Source organism: Eulemur rufifrons, chromosome 19, assembly GCF_041146395.1.
Source record: "Eulemur rufifrons isolate Redbay chromosome 19, OSU_ERuf_1, whole genome shotgun sequence".
Classification (NCBI taxonomy): Eukaryota; Metazoa; Chordata; class Mammalia; order Primates; family Lemuridae; genus Eulemur; species Eulemur rufifrons.
The window spans coordinates 18,876,042-18,899,824 of record NC_091001.1 but is presented as its reverse complement, the minus strand read 5'-3'; the positions used below and the strand labels follow the sequence as shown (position 1 = coordinate 18,899,824).

General features: G+C 36.3%; 1 protein-coding gene across 2 annotated transcripts in view; it reads left to right on the top strand.

The window, feature by feature from the left end:
• The first annotated feature begins 1,234 nt into the window (after nt 1-1,234).
• Nucleotides 1,235-23,783, top strand: part of TBC1D19 (TBC1 domain family member 19) — a 124,975-nt gene continuing 102,426 nt past the window's right edge. Inside the window, exons 1-3 of one of the 2 annotated variants that reach the window (XM_069494574.1) lie at nt 1,235-1,333; nt 18,880-18,952; nt 19,912-19,957. In XM_069494574.1, the coding sequence (XP_069350675.1) occupies nt 1,235-1,333; nt 18,880-18,952; nt 19,912-19,957 (218 nt within the window). The remainder of the gene's footprint in view (nt 1,334-18,879; nt 18,953-19,911; nt 19,958-23,783) is intronic. The other variant, XM_069494575.1, reaches the window with a different exon arrangement.

The window sequence follows — 23,783 nt, the reverse complement described above, 5'->3', positions numbered from 1 at the left end:
TGAATCAGAACCTTCATTTGATTTACAAGGTCTCTTGTGGTTCCTAAGCACATTAAAGTTTAATGTAGTTAATCTAGAGTAGCTTTTGCAGCAATCTTGGCTGGTTTTCCTGGAATCCTACTTTTGTTTTGCCCAAAATATATACATACACACATTTGAAATTAATTCTTGATTATTTTGGTGAGGTTATTCTAACATATGTATTATTCATTAGACCCTTTTCTGGTTGCCACTGGACTTTGGGAATGTCACTCAATTATTTAAGTCAGTTACCTCTAATTCTCCTAAAAATCTTTTGTATATTTCTTTGAAGGCAAGAACCATATTTTATTTAAACCTTTGTGTCTACACAGTTCCTTGTATGCAAATGCTCAATAAATTGAAACCTGAATGAATTATGAATAACTGATGGAATGAATGAATACATGGAAGAGGAGGAATCTAGACAGTAAATTCCCTGAAGACTGGGACAATGTCTTATTCATTCTTCAATTGCTAATCATTTGCAGAAAAGCTATCAGTAATACTTCGTGGTTAATTTGTAGTTGTTAGATGAGAAGAGATTGCCTATTTATTTCTGGTATATGACTTCAGGGAATAAAAACGGAAGAAAATGAGATGAAATGGACTGCTATGAACAGTGCTAGGCACTTTCACCATTTTTACCTTAGCTGAGGTAAAACATCACAACATCCTGTGAACTTGGTATTATTTTACAGAGGCAGAAACTGAGTTCTGAAATTTAAGCACCTCGTCCATGTTCACACAGCTAGTGTTAGAGCCTGACAATTCTTGGGCATAATTTGCCGTATCATATCAACTTGTGCGCAGCTCTGTTTCTGCAGAGATTGAGAGGTGGAAGAACGATCCTTTACGTAGTAAAATACACAATTCTCTGGGTTTCCTTTGTGCATTGAGGCTCTGTGGCTCTGTAAGAAAGAGCTTCAGTTCTCTCCTTTTAACCGTAGACAAGGCAGGAACAATGGAATGAAAAGCTACCTCTCCGCCCGGGCCTTTTTCCGCCGGCGGAACACAGGTGCTGGGGCCTTCAAGCGCCGAGGGGACCAGAGAGGAATGGACACACGGCTCGGCAGTTGCCTGGTAACGCCCGCTGGAGGAGTCCCAGCTTAATAAGGTCCCGGAGAAGTGTCACTGGCCCTAAGAGGGACCTGGTAGCCCGTTCTTTCCGCGCCGGCGGCCTGTCCCCGCGGCTCGGCGGGCTAGGGCAGGGGAAATGTTGCAGGAGGAGTCGGATATCTCTCTCATTATTGCCCAGATAGTCCAAAAGCTCAAGGGCTCCAGTTTGTACGCTCAGCTGGAACGGCAGGCCTGGGTAAGTGAGGCCGGGTGGGAAGGGATGGAGACGGGCGGTGCCGCGGTGAGGTCTCGTCTCCTTCTACACCCTCCTAACCCAAGGCAGAGCTGCCTGATGTCTCCAGCTCCACTCTGGTTCGCAAAAAAACTAGAGACTTCTGGTGCAAGCAATGCTTGCTCAGCCCCAGGCGTAGAAAATAGATTTTTAAAGAAGGGTGGGGCGCATCACACCTTTCTTCAGGCCAGAGAAACGCTGAGTTTACTCATTCATTTATCTATTCTTGTGGTCATAGATACAAGAATCTGATTTTTTAAGCAGCTGGACTTACTGAAGGTAGCTTGGACCACGCCTTCCCTCACTTTTTCCATCTTGTGGGTGAGTGGACTTGGTCCCCAGGTATCTTTCTGCTTTCGCGTCATTGTATCATTTTCTTGTATTTTACCCTCCGTGCAATGATTACTTCTCTATCCACCTACCCAGCATTTATTGGGTATTTTATAATGTGCTAGATACTGAGGATGCACAGATTGATCAAGAGACCTTTGCCTTTTTCTGTGAATTTGTTTTTGTGAATGTCATATAAATGGAATCATAAAGTATGTAAACTTCTGTGCCTCCTTTCTGTCATTTAACATAGTGCTTTTGAGATTCATCCATGTTGTTGGCATTTCAATAGTTCTGTTCCTTTTTTATTGCTGAGTAACATTTCATTGTTTGAATGTATTATGATTTGTTTATCCTTAATTGTTTGAAGGACACCTGGATTGTTTTCTGGTTTTAGAGATTATGAGTAAAGCTAATATATATTTCTGGTATAGGTTTTTTTTCTTGGATATTTGTTTTCTTATTTTTTTGGACAAATACCTAGGATTGGAATTGCTGAGTTATATGGCAAGTATAATGTTTAATTCTATAAGAAACTGCCAGACTTTTCCAAAGTGGCTGTACCATTTTACATTCTCACCAGCGATTATGAGACTTCCAGTTGTTCTGCATCTTTGATAGCACTTGATGTTGCCAGTTTTTAGTTTATTTTTACTAATTAATTCCACACCTATAGTAGGAGCATAATGTTATCTCATTGTAGCTTTAATTGCATTTTCCTAATGACTAATGATATTAAGCATTTTCTCATCTTCTTTGGTGAAGTAGTCTGTTCAAATCTTTCTCCCATTTAAAAAATGTGTTGTTTGTATTTTTATTGTTGAGTTGTAAGGATTCTTTATATATGATACAAATCTTTATCAGATATGAATCTTGCAAATATTTTCTCCCAGTCTGTGGCTTATCTTTTCATTTTCTTAACTGGGTCTTTCAAAAAACAAAAATGTTTAATTTTGATGATATAAGTTTTTATTATGATTTGTGCTTTTTGTGTCCTACTTAAAAATCTTTGCCTAACTCAAAGTCTCAAAAAAAAGTTTCTCCTATGTTTTTTCTAGAAGTTTTATAGTTTTAGCTTCTACATTTAGGTCTGTGATCCATTTTGAGCTAATTTTTGTATATAGTGCAAGGTAAGCTTTATTTTTATTTATTTATTTATTTTTGCTTATAGATGTCCAGTATTTCCAATACTGATTTGTCAAAAAACCTATCCTTTCTCCACTAATTTTCTTGGCACCTTTGTTGAAAATCAATTACACACATACATGCATACACACAACTATTTCTGGCTTTCTATTTTGTTCCGTTGATCTATTTGTCCATCATGCAATACCGCCCTGTCTTGCTTTTTGTAACTTTATAATAAGCCTTGAGAACAAGTAGTTAGTCCTCCAACTCTGTTCCTCTTTTTCAAAATTGTTTTGGCTATTTTAGGTTGATTTGTGAATTACTACAAAACTTGTTGGGATTTGGATTGGGATTACGTTGAATCTATAGATCAATCTGAGGGAAATTGACATTTTAACAATATTGAGTTTTCTGGTCCATGAACATAGTTTATCTCTTCATTTATTTATACCTTTTTAATTTTCTCTTGCCAGTGTTTTATAGTTTCAGTATGCAAATCTTGCATACTTTTTGTTAAGATTTCCTCTCAGTATTTAATATTTTTTGATGCTGTTATAAATGGTGATTTTTTTCTCATTTCAATTTCTAATTGTTTATTGTTAGTATACACAAATACAATGGATATTGATATATTTACTGTGTATTCTGAGACCTTCTTAAATTTACGTATTATAGGACCTTTTTGTAGATTACTTAGGATTTTCAAGGTACATGTATCATAGACAAATAAAGACAGTTTTACTTCTTTGTTTTCAATCTGTATGCTTTTTATTTCCTTTTGTGACTTATTGTACTGGATAATGCCTACAGTGCAATATTGTGTTGCTTTTTATGAGGTTCAGGAAGCTCTCTTCTGTCCCTGGTTTTCTGAGAGTTTCATCATGAATGGATATTGAATTTTTTTTTTTTTTTTTTGAGACAGAGTCTTACTTTGTTGCATGGGCTAGAGTGCCGTGGCATAAGCCTAGCTCACAGCAACCTCAAACTCCTGGGCCCAAGTGATCCTTCTGCCTCAGCCTCCCAAGTAGCCGGGACTACAGGCATGCGCCACCATGCCTGGCTAATTTTTTCTGTATATTTTTAGTTGTCCGCTAATTTCTTTCTATTTTTATTAGAGAAACGGGGTCTTGCACTTGCTCAGGCTGGTCTCGAACTTCTGAGCTCAAATGATCCATGCTCCTCGGCCTCCCAGAGTGTTAGGATTACAGGCGTGAGCCACCACAACCGGCCTGGATGTTGAATTTTGTTAAATACTTTTCTTGACTCTGTAGATATGTTCATGTGATTTTTTTTCTGTTCATGTTGATGTGGTGAATAACTCTGATTGGCTTTGAATGTTGCACCAATTTTGCATTCCTGAGACAAATTCCACTTGGTTATGATGTATTATATCTGTTGATTCAATTTGCTAATATTTTGCTGAAGATTTGGCAACTGTATTCATGAAAGATATTGGGTTGTAGTTTCTTGTAACATTTTCTATTGAGTTTTGATATCAAATAATGCTGATCTTATAAAATGAGTTGGGAAACATTCCCTCCTCTACTATTTTCTGGAAGAATTTGCAAAGAATTTATATTATTTTCTCCTTAAACACTTGCTAGAATCCCTAGCAAAGTCATTAGGGCCTAGATTTTTCTTTGTGGGAACATTTTTAATAAAAAATTTCAATTTAAAAAATACTTGTAGGGTTACTCAGGGCTATTCAGGTTATTTGCTGCTGCTTCTGTAAGGTTTGGTAGTTTTTATGTTTCAATAATTTGCTGCACTTAATCTACATTATCAAATTTATTGGCATAAAGTTATTTACATTAATCCTTTATTTTCCTTTTAGTGTCTGTTGGATTTGTAGGGCTAGCTCCTCTTTCATTCTCTGTATCTAATGTGTGCTTTATCTTTTTTTTTTTTTGCTTAATCTGGCTACAGAGTTATCAATTTTATTAATATTTTCAAAGAACTAGCTCTCTATTCTCTTCTAATGTTATAATGCTATAAATTTCCCTCCATATACTGCTTTATCTGGGTTTCATGAATTATGATACATTGTATCATACATGATACATGATCATTTTCACTCAATTCAAAAATTTGTAAAAATTATGTGACTTTAACCTATGGGTTGTTTAGAAATGCATTCTTTTCTGATGGCTTTCTTTGATTGATTTCTAGTTTAATTCTATTATGGTCAAGAACATAGGAGGGCATATAGTGGCTCACCTGTAATCCTAGTACTTTGGGAGGCTGAGTTGGGATTATTGTTTGAGGCCAGGAGTTTGAGACAACCCTGGGCAACATAGTGAGACTTCATCTCTAAAAAAAAAAAAATTGAAAAATATTAGCTGAGCATGGTGACACACACCTGTAGTCCTAGCTACAGGTCCTAGCTACAGGAGGCTGAGGTAGGAGGATCACTTGAGCCCATGATTTGAGGATTGCAGTGAGCTGTGATAATGCCACTGTACTCTAGCCCAGGCAACAGAGGGAGACCTTGTCTCAAAAAAAAAAAAAAAGAAAAAAAAAGACACAATATGTATGATTTTAGTTCTTTTAAATTTGTTGATATTTCTTTTATGACCCACAATAAGTTCTACCTTGTTGAATATTCCATGTGCACTTGAAAAGTGTGCTTATTCTGCTGTTTCTGTTCTATAAATGTCAATTAGGTCAAGTAGATTGATAATTTTGTTCAAGTATTCTATATCTTTACTGAGTGTGGGGACTTCAGTCAATATAGTCAAGGGTCAAGTGCGGGTTTTGTTGTTGTTGTCATTGTCTTCAGTGTACACAGAGGGAGATCTCTCTCTGCTTGTCCCTCCCGCAGCAGTATGTTTGTTAGTCAGTCCTAGGCTCACGGTAGGACTCTATTCTTCTGTCTCAGTCCGTGTGCCTTGTCCTTGGGAGTGGATTTTTCTCACCTTTGGATGTTCCTTCCCCTTTTCCATTTGGCAACTCAGCTCTGTCTGGTGTCTGTAGCAAGTATTGGGTGAAAGAGACATACTTACCCTTTCCCCAGTGCCAGTTTATCTCTGCTTTGTATTGGTGTAGGATCCTGGCCCAGAAGAGTTTTCTTAACTTCCTATGAGGCAGAGGGCTTTTGCATCTATTCCACCCCCAGGAGCAACAAATTATTGCTTTGTCTTCAGAATGGGAGGGTTTCCGAACCTTCTTTCAGTGGTTAAGGCCATTGCCTGACATGAGAGGAGAGTTTGGCCAAAGTAGCCAGTTTTAAACTTGCCCTGTAGTGGCAGCCTTCCTGCACACCTATGCCACAAAAGGGTGCTCTATGCAGCTTCCTGCTCTGCTCCCAATCTTCTGTGTGGGTACCTGGTGTAGACCCATGGAAAAGAGCATGCAAATGAGTGTGAATTCTCCTTGTGTTTTGGGTTCCAGCTATTCCAAACTAACATGCTAGTCCATACATAGTCTATAATAGTTAACATTTTAGTTGATTTCTTCTTATCCCTTGTATAATAGCCTCCGTTTTCTCCTGTGCTCTGCCAAAGATAAAGTAGTTTAGAATCTGACTTTGAAGACTGTTTTTTCTCATTGTTAGGCTAGGAATATCATTCTCTTGTAGTGGCTTTCTATGGTAGACTTAGCAGAACTCTAATAAGTGGTTAAGGATTGCTACTATGCCATGAGAAAGACTGGCATGTAATTTTCCTTCCTTTTTTTTTTACTGTTATTTGCATTTATTTTGTATCGCATCTATTCCCATGCCATAAGGTTTTGTTTCTTCAGTTTCTTCTGGGATATCTTTTTCTTCTGTGCAACCTCCTTTTATGATTTTGGAACAATTTGTTCCTTTTCAGTGAGGATCATCTAGATGTGGCCGGGGGAGCTCATGTATGGGTTAATCCGACCATGAGCTCTGTAAGTTCGGTGCCGCATCTTAGGTGCTTTGTTCACCTGGATTTGCTCAATGACCGGAGAATCTACATCTAAACCCTTAAGTTCAGCATTACTCTCTGCATTTTAAGCATTTTTAAGTGCAGCAAAAATTCAGCACTCTTTTAGGGCCACCGACCTTGTGTCCAGCCCCACTGTTTTGCCTGGGCACAACTACCAACTCCACCATAGTAATGTCGGAATGGTATGCATTGTTTCTTTAAAGAGACATCTTTTAGATACTTGGTAGCTTTTCATATATGGATACCCTTGATGGCCTGAGCAGTTTCACGAATGTTCTTAAAGTGAACATGAAGGTTTGAACCTCTTGACTTGTATGATTTTGTGGGGTTTTCTAGGTCAGGTGAATAGCGAACCATTTTCACAGATCACCTCAGGCTGCTTAGGGGAAGAGCTAATTTTCCTTTTTTGTAGTGTCTTTATCAAGTTTTATATCAAAGTTATGTTGGCCTAATAAAATGAGTACAGAAGTGTTGCCTCCTTTTGGAAATTTTCTATTTGCTGCAAGAGTGTTATGAGATTTGTTATTTTTTTAAATGTTTAGAAGAATTCTCTAATGAAGCCTGTGTCTGGGGTTTTCGATTTGGGGAGACTTTTGAAGTTAATAAACTTCAGACAGTTTTAGATTTATGGAAAAATTGAACAAGAAAGTGCAGTTTCCATATATCCCTCTCCCCTTGCACAGTTTCCTCTATTATTAACATCTTGCATTAGTGTGGTACATTTGTTGCAGTTGAACTAATATTGATACATTATTATTAACTAAAGTCCGTAGTTTACATTAGGGTTCGTACTTTGTGTTGTAGTTCTGTGGGTTTTGCTATGTTGCCCAGGCTGGCCCAGGGATCTTCCTTCCTCAGCCTTCTGAGTACCTGGGATTATAGGTGTGTGACACTGTACTTGGCAACTATGGGTTTTGACAAATAAACAATGTATTTGTCAGTGTCATATAGAATAGTTTCGCTGCCCTAAAAAATCTCCTGTGCCTTACCTGTTCATTCCTACCTTCCCTCTCCCCCACCCCAAGACCCTGGCAATCACTTTTTACTGTATCTATAGTTACACAGTATGTAGTCTTTTCACTGGCATCTTTCATGTAGCAATATACATTTAATGTTCCTCTCTTTTTGTGGCTTGATAGCTAATGTTTTTTTTTTAACCAAATAATATCTTATTGTATGCATTTACCACAGTTTGTTTATACATTTACCTGTTGAAAGACATCTTGGTTGCTTCCAAGTCTGTGTTTCCTACAGGCAGGAAGAGTCTATGTCTCTCTAGTTTTGCTGCATCTCACACCTAGCAAAATGACTGGTACGAGATAGGTGCTCAATGTGTATTTAGTAAATGGAGTAAATCCCCATTCCTTTTAATGTTCATTTTAACGATAGGTATTGAGTGCCTGCTATGTGCCAGATCATTCACTAGGAGATATAACATTACTAAAAGCATCCTTGCCCTAAAGGAATTCAAATTCTGGTGTGAGGCTCTGCTCTTCTTGAAAATGTTTCTCCTTTAAATATTTTTTATTCAAATTTGGGATCTAATAAATTAATGGTGGTTTCTCAATTTATAGAAAATCTTAAAAGTTCCAGAAAATAAGCAGTGATGACAAAATGCTTTGTTTTCAAAGCTTTTTGTGTTTCAGAATTGCAAGTAAGAGATTCAGGACCTGTGTGTAATGTAACCTCATTTTGTGATTACTGCTGTGAAGAAATATTTTTGTTCCTGTTTTGAACTCTACTTATATTAATTAAATGTGATCATCAACAAATATTTCTTGAGACTTTACTATATGTCAAGCGTAATTCTAGGCCCAAGGAATACAACAGTGAATAAAATAACGTTGTACCCTCATGGAAAAATGATAGTATTACAAATAAATATATGCTAGTCCACAATCCTTTGTCCAAAATCTGGGGGCTAGATATGTTTGGGAATTCACATATTTTTAAATTTTAAAAAGGTAATTCATGTATATTCTGTATGTTATTTAATATCCCTACCAGGGTCTGGCAGGAGTTTGTAATTATATACATTAATATTTCTGCCCAAAAATTTGTGAATTTTCACACTAAGTGGGATAAATAAGGCCTATAAATAGTCTCATGTCAATTCAGGTCAGATTGGGTTTTTGCCACCAAATGAGTTCAAGTCAGGACAGATTTTGCCACCAATTCAGTCATGAAAAACTTGGTTTGCAAAGCTTTTCAGGTTTCAGGGTTTCAAATAAAGGATTATGGATCTGTACATATAACATCAGGAGGTTAATCCTTGATGTAATAGAAACTTGGGCAAGGGAATGGAAAGAAGGGTGAAGCAGTGGTAAAGAGATGATTACATGAGAAACTAAAAAATGTGCTTGGCTGGTTCTAAGAAGCAGATAAATAAAAGAAGATCTACATTTTATATCAAGAGATCTATAATATAGATTCATACTTTAAAAGAATATAATTATAGATCTTTTAAAATAATATAATCTTGGACTTGAAAAGTATATGGGTACCAGCTTTGCCTTAGTTTATATCTATTAGCATTGACATTTAGTGGAAATCAAATAACTTCTAAAAGGCAACTTAACAATCAGTTTTGATAATATACTTTTAAACAACTGGTTGTTTATTTGTTACATGCTTTTAAAAATTCAATTAGGAGGGCATTTTCCTGCCCCCAGCATGTTCTGCATTGCTTCCATTTTATCTGTTTGGGTATACTCAGAAAGTGCTGGAGCAGTGTTGGCCCAACTTAATGAGAAAAATAAAATCACGTAGCATATTTCAAAGCCAATTATGTGATTTTTTAGATATTTTTTCCTCAGCTCTAGCTCTTTTCTTAGCATATATAGACATTGACTGTATTTTAATGTATCCCTTTATATACTGAAGTTCAATTATTTGACAATGTGATAACATAGAATTTGTGTTCTCTGGAAAGGGGTTATTTTTTTTTATTTTCTAAGTTTTCCTGAGTTACTTTTTGAAGTCAACCTCTATCTTAAAATCGAATTTGCTCACTCATCTTCTAGATACTGGAGTGATAGCCTAATTCCAAATTTGATGTCTAACACAAAATCAGCATTGTTATTTTGTGTTATCGTGCATTATTTGTATTTAAAATGGATGTTGTGTAAATCCCCAAATGTTATTTCTATTCCATTAAATGTTTAATAGGTCTTGTTACTAAGATTGTCATTATAAATAATAGAATTGTGAGAGGAAGGAACCTGAAGGAAGATAGGCTTTGGGGAGAGAAGAAATAATGCAACTAATAATAGGTTGTTGTCATAAGTCTAGAACCCCAGAGCATCTCGATACTAGTGACCCTATACTAAAAAACTTATAAAATTATATCTCAAGTATATAGAACATATATAAAACATATATTGGTATTGAAAGGCCTGTGCCATGATTAGAGCATAATATCTTTTCTCTTTTTTTTTTTGCTGTCTCTTTAAGGTAGGATTTGGCATATGCTAGGGGACCTCCAGATTGGACTACTGCAGTTGATATATGAATTATTGATTCAGGAACTCTGATTGCATTTGGTGTGAACCAGGGAGTGGTGTCATCCTTACCCATATCTATTTTGGCTATTGTGTCTTTTACTCCTGAAAAATAAAACAGTGAAGAAATGAATGATGATGTAAAGGATTTCAAAATAAGGGAGTTCTTATCTCCATAGAATATATGTACTTAAAGTATAAGATGAATATTAACATGTGGATTTCCTTTGTGTAAGTATATGTCTTCATGTTTTATTTCAGCACTGAGCTGTTTGAGAAGGTCGTGTAGGGTTCTTGAATTAGGTAAGACCAAATTGAAATGAGAAAGAGTAATTTGGTTACCACCTGTGAACTGAAGACAGGCATAAAGTATATCATGAAAGGAGTCTAAGAAGTAAAGATGTGGATGGAAGGGGGACAAGAGAGCTAGTGCTGGCAGAGAAGTGGGTCAACTTGGGCATGTCAGCCAAAGAAAACTATGAGGGATCCATCCTCAGGTGAGAGAAACTAGAGCGGGGCTGGAATTATACAGCACAGATGGAGTATAAGCCATGGTCAGCTCTTGCAGAGCCAAAACATTCAATCTGAAACTAAAACTTATTCCTGGCTACAATGTGTGTCCACTGGGACTATTAGAATTACAGAAACAAGTCTGGTGCACAGTTTTGGAAAGAACCAAAACAATTAGGAAACAATGGAGATACCTAATTCAACATGTTTTAATTGAAACTCTCATCTGTGGTGATGATGGACTCTTGAGAGAAATTAGACAAAGTCCCAGATAATTAAGATAATGATAAGGATATTTGGGGATTGATGTGGGAAAGAGCATTATACCCATTTTTTAATAGCACTTCTCTCTTAGCTTTTTGTTCATATCCTTTAGTATGTTCCTCGGAGGAGAGAGGGTTATATCTTGTTTTTCTTTTTATACCCAGAACTGGCACATAGGAAGTGTTCGATTAATTATTGAAAAAAGACTGCAAATGAATAGTGTATAAATATACTGAGAGGGAATGGCTGAGCAATGGCAAAGTCCTAGATGGCACTCAAGGTGGGAAGATGACAGTGAATTCCCAATGTAGGTCCAGTAGAAGGTTGCTGTTGTAGGGCATTTCTAGAGAAATAAGTTTATATAGGTTGGGTGGAACTAGATTTTTAGAGGGTTGTAAATGCTTGGGTGAGGTTGCCTTGATTCTATAGGTAGTAAAGAGGTCATTGAGGTATTATGAGGAGAGTGAAAGCATGGAGCTGGTTTTTAGGAACATTAATCTGACACAGGTGAGCAGGATAGACAGAAATAAGAGAGAGTGCTTTAGCTTCATCTTCCACTTTTTTTTCCTTCTTACTTACTATTATTATTATTATTATTTTTGAGACAGGGTCTTGCTTTGTCTCCCAGGGTAGAATGCAGTGGCATCATTGTAGCTCACTGCAACCTCAAACTTCTGGGCTCCAATGATCCTTCTGCCTCAGTTTCCCAAGTACCTGGGACTATAGGTGAGCGCCACCATTCCCAGCTAATTTTTCTATTTTTTGTAGAGACAGAGTCTCACTCTTGCTCAGGCTGGTCTCAAACTCCTGGGCTCAAGTGATCCTCCCATCTCAGGCCTCCCAAAATGCTAGGGTTACAGGTGTGAGCCACCACGCTCAACCCTTCTTACATTCTATTGGATCTTTGCTATTCCATAAACTGACAGTGCACAAAACTATTTTCATACCTTTGTTCAATATGTTTACTCAGCCTAGATTGTTTTGCTCCCCTTTTTCAGTTTTTTTTTTTTTTTTTTTTTTAAAGTTTATTTTTGGTTCTTCAGCTCTGTGAGTTTTTTTCTGGGTCATGAATTGGGAACCACCAAATACCATGCAGCTCAGGGCTTCACTGAAGAAACATAAGGGGCAGACTTTTATAGAATAAACGCAAAAGCAAAGCAAAGCAATTTTTTGATTGATTACAGTTATACAACTGCCTTATTTAATCTATTTCACTGCAGAAGTCCCTCTTTATAAAACCACAAGTTAGTTAGGAACTTTTCTTTTTTCTTTTTTTTTTTTTCATCTTATTGTTATGGGGGATACAGAATTTCAAGTTACATACGTTGCCCATGTACCGCCTTTCTCCCCAAGTCAGAGCTCCAGGCGTGTCTGTTCCCCAGATAGTGTGCGTTGCACCCATCATGTAGGTATATATCCCTCCCTTCCCCACCCCCCCTTCCCGAGTCAGCACCTTCAAGCGTTACCATTCCCCAAACGGTGCGCAATGCACTCATTGTGTAGGCATACACCCATCCCCTCCCCCACCCTCCACCTCAGTCTGATATCCGATTGGTGTCGTTCCTAGATGTGTATTTAGGTGATGTTCAGGGAAACCAATTTTCTGGTGAGTACATGTGATGCTTGTTTTTCCATTCTTGGGATACTTCACTTAACATAATGGGTTCCAACTCTCTCCAGGAGAACCATAGAGATGTCGTATCTTCATCATTCCTTATAGCTGAGTAATATTCCATGGTATACATATACCACAGCTTACTAATCCAATCATGTATTGATGGGCATTTGGGTTGTTTCCACATCTTTGCTATTGTGAATTGTGCTGCTATAAACATTCGGGTACATGTGTCTTTGTTACAGAATGACCTTTTTTCCTTTGGGTATATGCCCAATAATGGGATTGCTGGATCGAATGGCAGGTCTACTTGAATCTGTTTAAGATACCTCCATAATGCTTTCCACAGGGGTTGCACTAGTTTGCAGTCCCACCAGCAGTGTATGAGTGTTCCTGTCTCTCCACATCCACGCCAACATGTGTTGTTTTGGGTTCTTTAATTAGAATTAATTGCTCCTTTTTCTATGCAAGATACTTCTTTTGTAATGTATTTTCTTCTTATAGTGGCTTTTTTTGGTTTGTTTTAAATTGGCTATCTTCCTGGGAATATATGTGGTCTTGAGGAGAAAATCTTTAGGGAAGACACAATAGATATCTTTGACTATTTGAAGGTCTCTCACAGAAAAGGGATAAAGCTTATTTTCTGTGACCTCAGAATGGGGTGGGAGGGCACTGGTGGTGGCAGATGTTAAGGAGAATTAATTTTAGCTCAGAATAAGGAAGAAATTTTAACAGAATAGTTCAAAAATGGAATTGGCTAAAGTAAGGATATAGATAGTTTCTAAGCTAGAAAGCTAATTTAGAGTTTCAAAGTTAGAGTTTGTAAGCTAGAAAATCACTTGCAAAGGGGAGGCAGGCATTAAATGGTTAGTTGACATAGAAGAACTTTATAGTCCCCCTGACCCTCTTCCCTGCCAATCTTTTACAAATATTTAGTCCACTGCCATCTGAGCACATCTTATATTTCATAACACAACAACTTTAATTTATATTAGGCTTCACAACCTAAAAATAACTTTGAATTTTTTTTATTTGAGCCTCACAATAACTTAGTTTCAGGTATTATTTTCCCTATTAAATAAAGATGAAAACTGCAATGCAGAGAGATTGAGTGACTTGACCAAGCTAGTAAATAAGTCTGAGAAGATTCCAGATATTTTGATAATAAATACCATTCTCATTTAGTCCCAAGTGGATTTCAAACTGCTGTGTTATATCCAAGGATTCTGAAAAGTTCTATTCATTTAAAAATATTTAATTTAAAAATTATATTAAGGCCGGGCGTGGTGGCTCACGCCTGTAATCCTAGCACTCTGGGAGGCCGAGGTGGGCGGATCGTTTGAGCTCAGGAGTTCGAGACCAGCCTGAGCAAGAGCGAGACCCCACCTCTACTAAAAATAGAAAGAAATTATATGGATAGCTAAAAAATATATATAGAAAAAATTAGCCGGGCATAGTGGCGCATGCCTGTAGTCCCAGCTACTCGGGAGGCTGAGACAGGAGGATCGCTTGAGCTCAGGAGTTTGAGGTTGCTGTGAGCTAGGCAGACGCCACGGCACTCACTCTAGCCTGGGCAACAGAGTGAGACTCTGTCTCAAAAAAAAAAAAAATTATATTAAGAAACAACACTCTTTCAAATGCATTAAATATCAAGTGCTTAGTGCATAATCCACTACTGTACTCCAAACTAACTTTTTCTGAGTCATTCCAGTAAAAGAGCTGTTTCTTTTATTTTTCTTCATGTGTTGTGACTCTACACGGGTCTATTAAAACATGTCGGTTTGGGCATGTTTGCTCATGGAATGAATACATTATACAAGTGATGTTACTACTGTAGTAGGTATGTTGGGCTTGGTGTTGGCCAGCAAAGCACAAGTGCATCTGTTCAACACAGGTCCCTATCATGGTATACTGCTGAGATGTGTGACAAGTGAGCTAGTAATATGTCGTGTGGTAGTAATACCATGTTATGCATAGTTTTAGCAGTTATAAGTATCTGAAGCTCTTTGATTTTTGTATTTAAGTAATTTTAGGATTTACCTCAAAATAAAATTTCCAACCACTTCTTTTTCCATTTCCTATATCAGTTTTAATTTGGGAGTGTGCTGAGATTGCCAGGAAGGGAATTAAAAATGCAAGCCCTTATGTTTGTGATCAGGATTTTTCTCTATATTGAGCAACCAAAACAAAATACAGAAATAAGTTGGATATTGAGGCTACATCAGAATAGTGCTGTACCTTTTTATTATTAGTCATAACATTAGTAAATGAGAAAAGGCTATCGTTCTCATTGTATGGTAATATCACTTTCAGTGTGTTTTTATATGGTAGGATTCCTAATGGAGTTTAGATTTTATTTGCAGAAAGGGTTATGCTGCTAAATCGGGTTAGAGAACCACGGTGCCTTTCCATGTTGTCCTCTTGTCACTGTCCTGCTTTTGATTCTCAACTTTCTGAAGATTTTTTAATAATTAGCTTAGGTGGTTAGTAAATTTGATTTGCCTTCGGTATAAAAAGTATATGTAGGAGGCCTAGCAACTTTGAAATATTGAAAATGTTTAGAAAGAATAACCAGTTTTCTCTTTTAAAATTCTTTATTTTGTGCTATCTCTAGATGATTTCTAAATACAGACTAGTATAAGAAAGCTTATTTCCTTTTGCCCTGGTGCTTTTGAATAATGAGCAGGGGTTTGCAGCTTTTAAAATCTTTCCTAGGAATAACAGACTAGAAACCAGTCTCTTCAGTTAAAAATAATTTTATCAAGTTCCTTGTTTGTTTTGGGAAGAAATTTGGTTTAAAAGGGTGGAACGTGGTTTGGTCAACATAATTTTGTCAAGCAGCAGTTAACGCCAGGGTAAATACTTGGGATGCAAAAATGAAGACCTGGTCCCTGCCCTTGAATTTATAGTCTAGTTAAAAAGATTAAATAGCTAAGCTGGAAATTACATATAATTTGATAAGTGCTGTAACAGAGGAACATAATGTTCTATCCTTGCTGGGGGGAGTAAGGAAAGGTGATACTTGAGGGTTGTCTTGGAAGTTAGTAGGTGTTTGCCAGGGTGGTGAGGGAGTATCTTCCATCTGAGGAAACATGAACAAAAGCCTGGAGCCCTTAAAGGACTTGACTTGGCGAATCAGCAAGTATAGTTCACTATGACTAGAGAGTAGGGTTTGTGTGGGGAGGAGGTGTGAGTAAAAAGAGGATGTTGTTAACTTGGTGGAGCAGCAGCAGGAGATGAATTTGTAGAGGTAAGTTGGGTCTACAATGTGAAGGGCCAAGTATGCCCTGTTGAAAAATTTAGACTTCTTGTGTGTGCTGTGAAGAGCCACAGCCAGGAAAGACTATAATGTTTTAGAAAGAAAACACTGGAGGATAGATTGGAAAAGGGAGAAATTGGTTCATTCATTCAATAAGCATTCATTGAGCACCTACTATGTGAAACTGTTCGGGGCACTTGGGATACAACAGTGAAAAAGACAAAGATGTCTGCTGTAGTGGAACATACCTCTTCCAGTATAATGAGATAATATACCAATAAGCATAGTAAATAAATTAATTATATAGTATATGAGGAGGCAATAAATGCTAAGAAAGGAGAAAAATAGATTCAAGGGGTTTGAGAATGCCAGGTGGAGAGTGGTTGCAATTTAAGTAAGGTGGCAAGATGTCTAGTTCAGAAGCTATTGCTGTAAGCCAAATGAGAAGTGATGAGGACCTAGACTAAATGTGGGACTTTAAAATGGAGAGAAAGAATAGATTGGGGTGCATATTTTTTCTTTTCTTTTTTTGGATCTTTTTATTATTCTATAAATATATATGTATATATTTATATTATAGATATAAATCTATAATGTATTGTTATAAGGCGAAACGGACTCTGTAACAACCAGTCTTCACTGTTAAAAAGTGAAACTTTGCCAGCCACACCAGAAACCTCTCCATTTGCTCCGTCCCAATCCCAATCACAAACCCCTCCCTCCCTGGCAGTTTATGGTGCTTATGGTAATCACTTTTCTGCATTTCTTGACAGTTTCATTAACCAAATTTGTATCCCTAGACACTATACCTTAGTCTTGCCAATTAATTTTTTTATATTTCTTTTAAGTCTTTTTTCAATCTATAGATGTTCTCTCCTTCCTTTTTCTCCCCCCTTTACAATTTATCATCTGAAGAACTGGGCCACTTGACCTTAGAATTTCCCATAGCCTGGACTTTTCTGATTGCAAACTCATGGTATGGCTCAGCATGTTCCTCTATCCTTTTATGTCTTGTAAGTTGACAGCTGGACCCAGAGATTTCGTCAGACTTTAGCATGACAATAAGCAGTAGAGTGTTCTTTCATTGAGAACCACATAATATCTGGTTGCCTTCTTTGCAGTGTTAGTAGCTGTTTCTGCTCAATGCCTAGAATTAGAAATTCATTGAGGGTTGCAAAATTATGATATTTATATCTGTTTTAACTATTAGCTATAATATTTTCTAAAGAGACATTTCCCCTCATTTACTATTTGGTTATCCAGTGGTGCATTTCCAATAGGAAAGGCAAGATAAATGCCTTTTTCTTTCTTTGCCAGTTTTCAAGGCAATGAGTTAGTTCTCTGTCATGCTCAATTTTGGTAACTTTATCAACATTTTTTAGACTTTGTCTGGAAAGGGAGCCCTGATTGGTAGTTATAAGAATTTACAGGTGCTAGACTGCTCCAGTCTCTACAGACCTCACCTGCTACATTGGATTAGGTAAAACCTTTCCAGTTTTAGCTCCTGTTTGAAAATTGGCTCATCATGTGTTCAGGTGTATATTTGTTGGCTGTTTGGGAGTTCTCTTGTTTTCACATACATCAGATACCCCATTGCTTTCTTCTGCTTTTTCCTGTACAGACGCTAATATCAAACAGGTCTTATGGCTGTTGGTTTGTCCTCAGCTGCTTATATCTGTGGGGGATAGCTTATCATCTAGTTTTGTTGTAAGTATTTTCCATGGGATTTTGGCTTTACTGTCTGGTTTTTTGCTCTGTTTTTATGTAGAAATTTTGCCATCTTCCCAGAAAGGGGTTGAATGATGGAAGAGTTAGAGTAGAATTGAGAATAACTTTGAGTTTCTGACTTGGAAGATCTGGTGGATGGTGATTTCATTGATGAAGATTAAAAGAGTAGAAGGAACAAGGAAATGAGTGGAAGATAAGATAAATTTTTGATTTCTTAGGTTTGAAATGCTTATGAGACACCCCTAATAGAATGCCTTCTTAAGAAATAGGCTGCTAGAATTTGATAGAGAAAGCTAGGTGATAAAACATTTATGCTTTGAGAGCAATCAAAGCCATTACAAATAGGAAAAATTATTTTTGGTAAAAATTACAGTGTGAAAAACCAGTAGAATAGAAAGCATGCACTTGAAGGTAAGGTATTAATAATAAGCATTTATGAATTAGTATAATAGTTTTATGTATTTGCCATAAATACATGCAACAAATGCATGTTTACATTGAGCAGGAATTCAAAGAGGAAGACCCTATATAAAGACCCATTTACATGTGTGCAAATGGTTTTTTGGTCATTAAGTATAGTTGCCATATATGTTGGATATAATAGTAAGGGAATAAATTTATAAAATCTGAGTATTTTTCTTTTTTTTTTTTGAGACAGTGTCTCACTCTGTTGCCCAGGCTAGAGTGCCGTGGCATCAGCCTTGCTCACAGCAACCTTAAACTCCTGGGCTCAAGCGATCCTCCTGCCTCAGCCTCCCGAGTAGCTGGGACTACAGGCATGCGCCACCATGCCCGGCTAATTTTTTCTGTATATATTTTTAGTTGTCCATATAATTTCTTTCTATTTTTAGTAGAGACGGGGTCTCGCTCTTGCTCAGGCTGGTCTTGAACTCCTGAGCTCAAACGATCCACCCGCCTCGGCCTCCCAGAGTGCTAGGATTACAGGCGTGAGCCACCGCGCCCGGCCTGAGTATTTTTCCTACTTGAAATGTTAGGTAAAGATGTTAAGCACTCATAAGCTGCAAGTTTGTATATTTTGAGTATGCTATCACAGATCCTCTATTTTAAGAATAGGTGAGGAAGTCTCTCTTATAAGCTATTCTAGATAGTTATAAGCTCTAGCTTCAAAGAAGACTTTTCAAATAGTATACACATTTGGACATTCCTTTTTAAAAATTTCATTTGTGTTAAAAATCAACCCAAGTGATTTACTTTTGACCTGTCATTTCGTTTCTTCTTCTTTTTCTTCTTTTTAAAAAAATTAGGCCAGTCTTCAGAGACCTGAGATTAAACTTGAATCACTAAAAGAAGATATTAAGGAATTCTTTAAAATATCAGGTTTGTAAGTTTTTCCCTAATTATTGAAGGCAAAAAAAGAAATGTTTTGTTTATTCCTAATTCTTTAAGGCAAAATAGGTAATATTTTATCCCCAGGCTTCCAATTACTCATTTAAAATTGTGAAAACTGTGGCTGAACAGGTTTCTATTTGGAGAAAATCAGATGTTTTAATAAAATGGTGCAAAAATTCAGGAACACTGTGAGAATGACTGCTTTGCATTAATCAGTTTTAAATACTGTTTACCTTCCTGGTCAAAATACATCCTGAATATATTAAGTATCTCCTTAGTTAAGTAATTTGTCTTTTTACTTTTCAGTTGTGGCTTTTTTCTTTTTACAATTTCTTCCTACTATTTTTCTACGCTTTCGAAGAAAACAAAAAGAAAATCCTAATTTTTTGTAGAGCACGAGAGAGGTTCCTTATCCCAACCTCTGCACATAAGAACTGACATGTTAAGTGGTACCCAGATAGTTATTTAGCAGCTGAACTAACTGGTCTGACTCTTGGTAACTCAAAATGATCTGCTTCTGTTGTCTGGGATTTTATTGACTAGTTAATTGTAACTACATGCTTGTGATTTATCTTCATCAGGGGCCTGACTGATTTTTTTACTTTCCTCATAGCATTAGTAGTACAGCATCCAAAGAGTGTGGCATTCATTGAGTACCTTGGTAGTGAAAGAAGAAAATGTTCCTCTCAACTTGAGAAAATGGTGCCATAATGATATTATTTAAAAATAATAACATGTTAATGATTTTGCTACTCAGTGTTAGCTAAGGGATGTGATAAGTATACAGGAAATAATTCCTTAATTCCACTTTACATAGCAATTGACAGTTGAGAAAGTTGTTTCACAAATAAATATTATACCCAAATTTTAGTGAGATAAATTTAGTTATGATATTGTTTATTTAAAAAGCTAATATGTTCATATATTTTATTCTTTTTTTCAAACAGGTTGGGAGAAGAAACTTCAGAATGCTGTTTATAGTGAACTTAGTGTGTGAGTTTTCCCACACTGTTTTGAGATACTGTTTTGTTTAGCTATATTTACTTTGTGAGTAATAAAATCAGTATTGCTACATATACTCATTGTATTATTATTTCTCAGTAGTTATATAGCATTTCAAGTAAGTTAACGCAATCTAAAGTTACTATAGTCTTGCCTGACAATAATGAATAGGTGGGTTTTTTTTAACTGCCTGATATTGTATATTAATAATTCATTCATCCAGGAAATTACGGAGTAAGAGCTTTCTCTTAATATTTCAGATAACTGAAATTTATTAACATTCTTTTTATTATTGCCATTTTGGATATTACACTTTTTTTGTGTCTTTATAAACTGACCATTCTAAACATAATTATCTTTTTTTTGCAAAATTGGTGTCATTATTAAGAGCATCAGTGTTTTTATCTAGATTTAGCATCAGGGTCTATTAAGGTGTATTTGTTTGCCATTTAAAAACTCTATATCTAGAATGTTAGCTTTTGTAGTTTATTCAACATTCTGTTATTCTTCAAGTACTTACTGAGTACCCACTGTGTGCCAGCACTATGCTAGGCACTAGAGATATAGTATAGAACAAGAAACACAATTCTTGCTCTCATGGAGTTCATAGTCCAATAGAGCTTTTATATCTGCTATTTTTTTTACTTCTATCTATTTTTTATTGCTATCACCGTATCTGTGTCTCTAACATTCTCTAGTTTCTAACACTCCCATTTCCAACTTGCCCCTTCTAATCTGTTAACTGGGAAATAAGATAACCCCATTTAGCAGAACTGTTTCTAAAATAAAGAGACTCAGATGAAGGCCTGTAGATATGTGCTTTAGGTAATTTTATTTTTAAATTAGTATTTACTTCTTTGCTTATCACCATCTTCCCAGTTGGTTTTTGAATTCTTAAATAACATCAAATATAAGTTCTGTCTATTAATTGAAGTTGACCGTGATCATACCTTTGGTAACACTAGTCACCAAAGGAATAGACATTTATCATGACAAGTAAGGTTTTAAGTTTACAATATGTACTAGAGATGCCTATTGTATGAAATTCCAAACATTGGATTCTCTATCTGAGGAAATACTACTAATGATCGCTATTTTTGTATCTAATGCATTCCTGAAAATTGGTCTGTGTGACAGACTGCTCTTTTACTTGACAGGAGGGACTATGTTTCATTCAGTACCATATCTTTGGTACACTATACAATAGAATTTTAAATAAATATTTTGTGAATAACTTGGGATTTTTGAAGGAGTCCAATAATAAACACTACCTTTCCTTGTCACTTGGGTTCTGAATAAATTGAGAAATATGATAAAACAAAAAGGCAGATAGGAGATCAAAATTACACTTTGATTACATATAAAGACTAGGCAGGAGGACGTAGCTTAGTGTAAGAACAAAATGAATCCCTTAACTGAACTCCAGAATTAAATAGACTTAACCTTCCAGTCAAATAGCACTGGATCAGGGTAAGCATGTTCAGATTATTCTCAAATTTAAAAGTTGGATAAGGCATTAACCTTCTGTGGTGTAGTGCGTTAAGTCCTAAAGAGAGGCCAAGAATGTTATAGTAATAGAGCTCTTTTTACGTGAAAGGGTATATTGGGAGTGAGGAAAAAGTGTTCCCCTGGCATAACTTAAAAGAATAAAGTGGACTTAGCACGTTCAGTTGTGTTTTTTACTGGCAGCAATCAATAGATAGATGAGTTAAGAAAGCAAAAAGTAAAGTAGGAATATTCATTAGGTAATATTAAATAATTAGAGATTAAAAAAAATATACACACACTCTCATGCCTAAGAGAAGTGTGGATCACATGAACTATACAGATCATACCTGGAAATAGGACACTTCATTTTGCCAAGCATTCCAAAGATTTTAGTCAGATTCTTATTTAACAAATATACTTGAAAATTTTCTGTACTCTGTTATTTAGTAGCAATTTGTAAATCTAGCCTAGGTTAGCTATTTCTACTTGAGTGTTTACTTTGTTTGATTAGTTATGTTTTCTATTCCTTTTAAATGATTACATATTTATTATTGTGTTTATAACTATTCAATATTATATTAATGATAAGTTACACTGATCAAATGCTTATTTTGTGCCAGATACTGTGCTAAGCAGTTTATATGCATTGGCTTATGTAATGTAATTTTCATAACAACCCTATGAAGTAGAATTTGTTATGATCACCATTTTACAGATGAGAAAACTGAGGCTTAGACTATGTCTTGGTATGTTTTGTGCTGCTGTAACAGAATATCTGAGACTCAGTAATTTATAATGAACATAAATTTATTGGCTCACAGTTCTGGAGGCTGGAAAGTCCAATATTAAGGTACCAGCATCTGGCAAGAGCCTTCTTGCTCCATCATCATATGACAGAAGGTGAGAGAATGAGAGAGGGCAAGAGACAAAACTCACCCTCTTATAACGGCACCTGTCCTACCCATGTGAGTGAAGCTCTCATGCCTTAATCACCTTTCAAAGGTCCCACCTCTTAATACTATTGCAATGGCAATTAAATTTCAACATGAGTTTTGAAGGGGACAAACATTCAAACTATGGCAGCACACTTAAGTAACTTGCTGAAGATTGTATAGCTAGTAAATGGCAGTGCTAGAGCTTGACCTTCAATCGTCTGATTCCAAAGCCATACGTTTTACTATATCTCCCGTATGTCTATGTCTTATCTCTTGACTGCATTAAAAATATTCTGGAACAAGAATTGTGTTTTGTGTTTCTTTGAGTAATAGCATCATAAAAATGACATTGAGTCAGCAAATAGTTGTTAGTACCAGTACTAACACATGATAAATATTTGTTAAATTGAGGAAACAGTGTAATTATCATTCCTAACCTTATTATAAAGATTTAACTAAGGCAATCTTTACACACAAAATGAAAATGCACCAGCTTCTTTCTGTGTCTTGGTCTTCAAGTACAGAGCAGTTTATAAAGAATTAGATGACCTCTTCTTTTCCCTTAAGGAACATAAATTAAAGAAATAAACCTTTTAAAAAACTTATTCTATATGTACAAGCTATAAAAACATATACCATAGTTTACTGTTACAGTTGATATATACACATGTCTACCATACTTTAGAGAGATATGAGTGTTGAAGAGTAGTGGCCCTAAAATGGAAGGATTGTAGATAATCAGTACTTTACTCTAGAACACAAATTCAGGTAAGTCCTTGTACACACATTCATGGCTTTCACTGGGAGAGTGCTCAGGCAGTAGACCTAGGTACCTCCAAAATGTCCTAATCATATATAGTTCTTCTTGGCCCTCTTAGTTTTAAATGCTACTATATATTTGCTTATGTGTTATGCACTGAGCGATGTGCTGAGAATAATGAACAAGCCAGGTGGTCTTTGCTTTCGTGGAGCTTACATCCCAGTTGGGCACACAGACTTTAAAGAGGCATTTACAGTATAATAAATCCTGTGACTGGGGAAGTACATGGAACCATGGGGCAGGCACATAACTCAGATTTGGGGGTGCTATAATGGCTTACCAAAAGAAACAATATTCAGGCTGGGATCAGAAAGCTAAGGTAGAGTTAGGGGAAGGAGTAGAGAAGAAAAGCACTTTAGTCAGAAGGGAACAATAGGCTCAGAGATTTAGAGGTGGAAAAGAAAGTGGCGCAAAGGAGAACAAAAGTTTGTATGGCTGGATGGTAGCGAACGAAGGAAACTTGACAACAGATGATGCTAGATTTGTCCACAGGGATGTGCTTCTTAATCAAGGCTTTGTAGACTGGATCCTAAAAGCATTTGTGTGCCATTTAAAAAATTTAATCAAAGTAGTA